The following is a 7,168-nucleotide window of genomic DNA, read 5'->3' on the forward strand; positions in this document are numbered from 1 at the left end:
CCACGTACCCTCCCCCATTTGCACAGTATTTAAACTATACGAGAGAAGCCATCAGAGCAGTGCAAGTCTGGAGACTGGCGTTTCCTACCCCCTTCAAAATCATTTCCCGTATTTCCTCCCACCCCAGTTCCAAGTTCCTGCTATGTAGCTATTGCCCTCTAGTTCTCCATTAGTTGTAAAATCCACAAAAGCCAAGTTTGCAGCTTCCAGGGCTTGTGCTGCTCAGTCTGCAGCACAAGCCCTGAACACCAGACAACAGCACCACAAGACATGCCTGGCCCACCTAAAACCAGTGAAGAAATGCTCTTACCATAGCCACTCATGCTGCTTTGACCTCCGTATCCTCCTCCGTAACCCCCACTCAGCTGCTGGTTAGCGGGGCCACCATAACTGGATTGGCTTCCTTCAAGTGGAGGGTAAAAGCGGTAAGAGCTTGCCCGTCAGTTTGCTCCTCATCAACAAACCCACCCTACACCTCGCTAGCAGCCCTGTACTTTGGGCACTAGCGCTCTCTCTCACTCGGGAAACCTTCTTCCTAAGCCTATTAGAGGTAACAGGCTCAAAGGAAGCCATCAGGTTTCTAAAGACATTCCTACAGTCAAGCAGCAACAAGAACTTCAAGAATTACAGTTCTGCAGTAAGTATCCATGGACTCTGTGTACCAGGACTGATCTGCTGTTGGATGCAATATACACCCCAAAGACTTAAACCTGCCCAAGGACAGGACCCAGCCCTTTAGGAGACACCAGCTCATTCACTAGAGTCACCAGTTTGTGCAGTCCTGACACACTTCTTATTCCTGATCCAGCCTGGCTGAGCACCTCAGCAGCACCCCAGCTCACCGCACAAGAGACCTCTGCTGCTCTTCACCCCAGCACTAGGTCCATCCTCCCACAAAACCTTTTGTAGTTAGTATCAGCATTACACTTCAAACATTTTGTAACCAAAATATAACAGAAGTAGCAGCATATCTAAGCACACACACTCCACCCACCACCCTCAAGAAAAGCCTCCCAAAACAAACCACCACTTCAATCTCTAAGAAACCAGACCACGTGGGTATCAAGAAGGGTATCTGCAATGGTGGCAGTCACTTAGGTTTGTACTGCAAATATAAGTTAATCTTCATTGTTTTTGTTTTAGATATCTGTCTTGGGTTACAACATGTAACATTTGGAGTTTGCTAGAGGAATTAAGACAAATTTCTCCAAATTCCAAACAAATATTTTTCTCTCACCACCAAGACCAAGCTCAAAGTGCCACAGATACATCTTCCACCACCACACTATGTTCTGGTCCCAAAAAAAAAGGGGAGGGGAAAGACAACAGCAGGACAGGCATCTCCCACTTTCATACCACCACACTCCCAGGAGCCACTCATCCCACCCACACACACCACACCCAGCACCACAGCTTATTCAACCTATTAAAAGTTCAAAGTTATTCCCAAAAAGTTTTATATACCTGCCAACGTGCTAGTGTTCCAATCTTGGACTACCCCTTCTGATTCCTTGACTGTGTGATTTAAGACAGAATGTTGAATTTCAGTTTTTATGCCAGGCACAGAATAAACAGGAGCTGTGCAAAATTAGCCAGCTTCCGTAAGTGTCAGTACTTGTTCAGAAGAGCAGTTATCGACTGCTCACACGTACCCATCGCTCCCATCATCTGACTGCCGTAGGCACCACCACTTCCACCTGCTGTAGAATTCAAGAAGAGTTCTACATATCTGTGTTCTGAAAGAAGAAAATTTTTGCCATGAGAGCCTTTCACAACAAATCCACGCTATTTCTCTTACTGCAGCAAAACCCGGGGCACTCGTGAAAGCAGAGGTATCGCCCTGCAGTGCTGCATTTTCCCTAAAATCACATACTCAGAAGCACCGTACTTACGCATGTTTGCTTTGTCTTTGGACATAGCGGCCACTGCGTCCTCATGAGTAGCAAATTCAACATCTGCCTCGCCGGTTACTCTGCCATCTGGTCCGATTTCAATGTGTACTCTTACAGGGTTCAGAGGTGAGAAGAACTACATACAAACAGTCACAGAGATTAAAACGCACCGATGCAACAACAGTTGGGTTGTACAGCAAATCTGTTTTTTCTAAAGAACACTCGTTAACTGCAGTGCAGCTGATGTGTCCAAAAACCACCACAGAATCAATCTTAAAACACACATTTAAGAGGAAACAGCAGATGGGGAACTCACGTTGTAGATGTCATTCTCCGTGGCTCTGTAAGGCAGACCTCTCATGTGGACGCAGTGGCCAGTCGTGCTCTGGAAGGTGGATGTCCCGTCGCCGTATCTGTGGTCCGACATTCCTGCAGAGAAAAGAGTCCATTCTAGGTCTTTCAGATGTATTTTAGTTTCTTTTGGGACATATTGAAAGTTCAGTTACAGTTTCTATTAGAGATAACTCACCTCTTCCAAATCTATCAGAACCAAAACCATAGCCATCATTATACCCATTGTAGTCATCATAACCTCCATAACCTATAAATAGATTGGACAACACGTTCATTTCAACTACAGAAAGATCCAAATACACACAACACACTGCAGGCAGACAGTCGGTATTACAAAGTTTCTTTTCTCCTAGAAGAAACAGCGCCAAGGACATATACAAACCAGCAGTTACAAAGCAGGGGAGACACTACCAGGTCCAAGTGTTGCTGCTTCTCAGGTGAGCAGCTCCCTCTTGGACTTTGCGTACTTACCTCCTCCGTAGGCTCCACGCCTCATTCTTTCCAAGCTACTTCCTCTACCAAGACTGTTGTATCCCCGCGTAAGACCAGGTCTGTCGTAAGGACCGGGTCTCTGCATTGCCAACAGCTTGCGTGGAGGGTCGTAGTGAGTGCGCACTTCCGCTCGACTACTCTTGAAGATCTCAATGTACCTGGAAGCGTTGCCACAGGAAGAAGTCAGTCTTCAATCCCTTCCACAAACACCTCACAACGTCACATTAAAACAAGCCATTTAGTCATAGCCTCGAAACTGGCACTGTATTTTTAAGCCAGGTTTCTTTACGTTATGTAGGCAATGACATACTATTAGAAGCACTACATTACTTTCAAATCAGTGTATTTTCAAGAAATTACAATTACTGAAGGGTTTACATGCTCCTCATACTTCACAGTATCCCAGCCTTAAGGGTGGGGGAGCAAGATTGATTCCCCACCCTCCTCCCCCCAATTTAAAGTGTTAGTCAAAAAACGTAGGAGGGACTGACGTCCGCTCAACTCAGCACGGCTTTGCTCATGTGGCAATGTCAAAAGAGGGTTACAAACCCAGCCTCCGCCAAGCTTTTAACCCGTCGGGATGCTACAAAAAGCTCTGCATGTGCTAGTGAACCCAGCCTATGCTTCAGTGATTCAGCGTAGGCAAAAAGTGCATGCTTCAATGAAAAATAGTCACAAGTAAAATAGAATAAAAACCCTTTGTGACAATTTCTTGAAAGCTATGCTTATTATGTTGAAGATTAATACAGTAAGAAAATTTGTTACATTTCAACTTATAAAACAAGTTTAGAAAGCATCACTTTTTCTTATGGTAGTAAGAGTACTGTGCATGTCTTTAGAGCTAAAGTCATAATTGGTGCTATTTGAGAAGTTAAAGCCATAGTCTCTCAACTTTGATGCTCTCAAGCTGTAAGTTTTGCAGTCCTTTGTTATCATCCAGTTTTCAAAGCACACTCGAGCTTAGCCAAATTTTATCTTTCATTTTAAGCAGATCCAAACAATCTGTGCCAGTGGCACATCAGCAATGCCTTTACTTGTCAGGGTCAGAGACCAAAACACTGTTTCTACTCAGATGTTAACGCTTTCAGAAGAGAGAATATGGATTTAATTGTTTACCATAAGAAAAGTGACAGAGCCAACCAACCATCCATCCCCACCTGTGCCCTATTCTTTCCTTGTGTTTCTTTAGAGCCTTTTCAGCTATTTCCTGTGAAGCAAACTGCACGAAGGCCTCCCCCGTACTCCTCCCCTGGAAGTCCACCGGCAATGTTATCCCATTTGGCACGATTTCCAACCCTTCAACCCAAGGACAAATAACCCCAGTAGGGGGGCAATATTAACATCACAAGCCCAGTCATGAGTTTTTCTTATAGCTTTAAAAACACCAGAATTTTAACACTTGTAAGTGAATGGTATGTTGATTCTAGAATACTAGAAGAAAAAGCATGTCAACAAAGAGAGATCCATGATCACATACCATTCAGTCCACATTCTTAACCCACCCTGCAGAGCACAAAAACGTCCTGAGGGTCAGGGACAACTCCTCAGATAAGGCATCTAATGCAGGGTGAGTTAAGAAGTTCACACATTATTACAAACCTCTTCAATTCTGTGAAAGTATTTAAGATGAAATTTTCAATACAACTTAAATTCAAACACAGCAAGTTAAACAGCTTTACATAACAAGTATTTTCACTAGAAGTCACTCAGATAAAAAAAATTAGTCTTATGCAAAAATCAAGTTTCAGCATTATTTTTTTATCTTTAGGAGCGCTTAATTAAGAAAAAAATCATGAAGTAATTTCAAAAGTATTAGTTTCTGAATAGAAGAGGCACATTTTGTATATTAAGCACATTAACAGTTTTTAAAGCTTGAATCACTTAACCATGTAATAAACAACTTTAAATGCACATGCTTAGGAATTGGTCTTGTTCACAATGTATTACTGATTCAGAAAACAAAGAACAAGTTCTGAAATTGTAAAGATTGGAAGTATTTCTACTGTATTTTAAAGCAAAACAGTAAGCTCAGACATATCTTGTTATAATAAAACATTTCAGCTAATTAACACTCACATTTAGAAGTCTACTACTTTGAAAATACTAACAAGTTAAAGCCTAGATAAATAGACAGATTTCATTCTTAGGCATTTGTAATAGTATTCCAGTTCCTAAAAATACAACAGCTGAAAAAAAGTGAGAATGAGTCAATACAAGATATTATCTCTTCCTCCATAAAAACCTGAAGCTAGGCAACATCAAGGCTGGTTTTTTCTCCTCCCAGGAAGCAGTGGGGGAAAATCTGCACTTGGATCGAGTTCAGCAAGCTGGGTTTTTTTTTCCTGGAATATTTTTCAATACTAAACCTACATTTATAAGAAATCACAGACACAATGCAAGGCCTTTCCTCAGATACTGCTCCTTTTAGTGAGCCCAGCAGTAAGGGTGTTCTGCATCCTTTACTGAACAGCGTGAACCTGCTAAGACTGTGGGTAGAAATACCCTCCCATCTGAATTGTTCACTTCTAATTTAGAAAGCAAGGCACTTGTTTTCTGCTACACATACTTGGAACAGCATGTCTCACTAAGGATAAATCAGAGCAACTTTCTGGAGTTCCCTCAATTATTAAACGAACTTGTACTTTAGGAACTGATCCCTTGAGCCCAGATAACTAAGGAAGAATTGCTGATTTACTTTTAACACCCACGAGTATGCTGTTGGAGGCACTACGGGGCAATCCGTCCTGGTTTGGTTTGCTTGTGGTTCTTTTTAAGGATAACCAATACTGCTACAGCTACTACTTTTCCCCCACATACCTGAAAAAAACTGTACAATTTCTTCTTTGCTACAGCCAAATGGGAGTCCTCTAAGACGTACAAAACCATCATTAGCTGTATCAGGGCTGTTGGGACCAGTATGCTTCAGAACCCAATCCATTTCAACGTTGTTTGACTTGAAAACTGTAAAAGGCACTTAGAATTAATGCATTCTGGAATACACCATAGTTTCAAAGTCATCTGCCTTCAAACTAGTCACCTTAAGGCATACAAGTCCATTTGTCCTTTCACATGCATTTTACAGAGACAGAAAAGCAATTAACCAAAAACCCATCAAGCACAAAACACATTTAGTCAGTTACTAGACCAACTGAATCAAACCTTCAACATATCTGTGTCCCATTGTTTCTCTGTCTTTTTTCAGTGCCAATTTCACATCCTCCTCTGATTCGAGTTCAGCAAACGCTTCCCCACTTGGTCTGCCCTCCCTGGTGTAGATGAAACGAATACCCAAAGCCCCGTTTAGAATTTTGCAATCTGAAAAATGAAACAGGAAAGGCAGAATTAATTTCATTTTTATAGAAACATCACAATTTTCAAACACTCTAAGAGGAAAAATGAAAAAACAACTATCAACTTACATCAAGACAAAACCAGCAGTATTCTTGTTATAACTTTTATAGTAGCCAATAAACTAAGGGACTACCTAAATCCAAGTTAGCTTTCTTGTCAAGTCTGATGTTTAACAAAACGTTGAGGATAAACACAAATTAGCTATTTTCAAAGCTCTCCTGCCTCAAGTCAAGTTAAACGTGTTGTCTGCTTTTGATCATAATCTAGACTTTCTCAGCAGCATGAAGTGAAATAAGTAGTACTAACAATCAATATAAATACAGTGAACTAAATTAGAACCAAGTCAAATATGCCAAAATCCCAAAGGAGCTTTAAAGTCTCCAGTCACTGAAGAAAGCGTGTATTTATCACCACTATGTATTACTGCAGGACAAGAATAACTTGAGAAAAGGACATGACATGCTAAACATATAACACAAAGAGAGTCTATTAGGATAACACCAAGAAATAAACTGATTTAGTTCAACCTCAAGCAAGAAATTTTAAGTTTTCTTTAAAATGGAAGCTTCTCTCTTCTGGCTGCTCAAGAAGCTAAGGCAGTCGTGGCTACTCCAGCAACTGGCAGACTAAACTGCTTTGTATCTAGTCCCTACCAGCAAACGCACAGCTTGCCATACCAGGACCTACCTGAGGCACTTACTACGTTACTGACTTCACTAGCTACTGAAAAGCTCTGAACGCTTTCTGGAAGTGCTCACTGCAAAAAAAAGGAACCCAGGAGGAACTCAAAATTAACAAAGAGTCCAGTCTCTCTCCCAAACCCCCATCACCCCATTTCTGCTTACCAGAGAAGAACCTCTGCACCTCCTCGGTGGAGCAGGACCAAGGCAGCCCCCTGACTTTCACCACATATCCCTCGCTGCTCTCTGTATTGAGCATCACGTTGGGGGTGAGGCTCGTCTCCGTCTCGGTCTCCGTGGTTGCTGGAGAAGACCAAAACAGGCCCTTTGAGAGGCCGCACGGCACGGCCGCCACCCGCACCCCCTCAGAGCGCCCGGCGGCCCCCCGGCCCTGTGCCC

General features: G+C 42.4%; 1 protein-coding gene across 1 annotated transcript in view; it reads right to left on the reverse strand.

The window, feature by feature from the left end:
• Window positions 1-7,069, reverse strand: part of HNRNPH1 (heterogeneous nuclear ribonucleoprotein H1 (H)) — an 8,139-nt gene extending 1,070 nt beyond the window's left edge. The window contains exons 1-11 of the mRNA XM_009875908.1: window positions 6,935-7,069; window positions 5,898-6,053; window positions 5,556-5,699; window positions 3,896-4,034; window positions 2,718-2,896; window positions 2,422-2,493; window positions 2,209-2,321; window positions 1,893-2,028; window positions 1,653-1,736; window positions 1,465-1,515; window positions 311-403 (exon numbers count right to left, since the gene is read on the reverse strand). Coding sequence (XP_009874210.1) covers window positions 311-403; window positions 1,465-1,515; window positions 1,653-1,736; window positions 1,893-2,028; window positions 2,209-2,321; window positions 2,422-2,493; window positions 2,718-2,896; window positions 3,896-4,034; window positions 5,556-5,699; window positions 5,898-6,053; window positions 6,935-7,028 — 1,261 coding nt within the window. The 5' untranslated portion in view covers window positions 7,029-7,069. The remainder of the gene's footprint in view (window positions 1-310; window positions 404-1,464; window positions 1,516-1,652; window positions 1,737-1,892; window positions 2,029-2,208; window positions 2,322-2,421; window positions 2,494-2,717; window positions 2,897-3,895; window positions 4,035-5,555; window positions 5,700-5,897; window positions 6,054-6,934) is intronic.
• Between the last annotated feature and the right edge of the window lie 99 nt (window positions 7,070-7,168).

This window comes from Apaloderma vittatum, unplaced genomic scaffold, assembly GCF_000703405.1.
Source record: "Apaloderma vittatum isolate BGI_N311 unplaced genomic scaffold, ASM70340v1 scaffold7829, whole genome shotgun sequence".
Lineage (NCBI taxonomy): Eukaryota > Metazoa > Chordata > Aves > Trogoniformes > Trogonidae > Apaloderma > Apaloderma vittatum.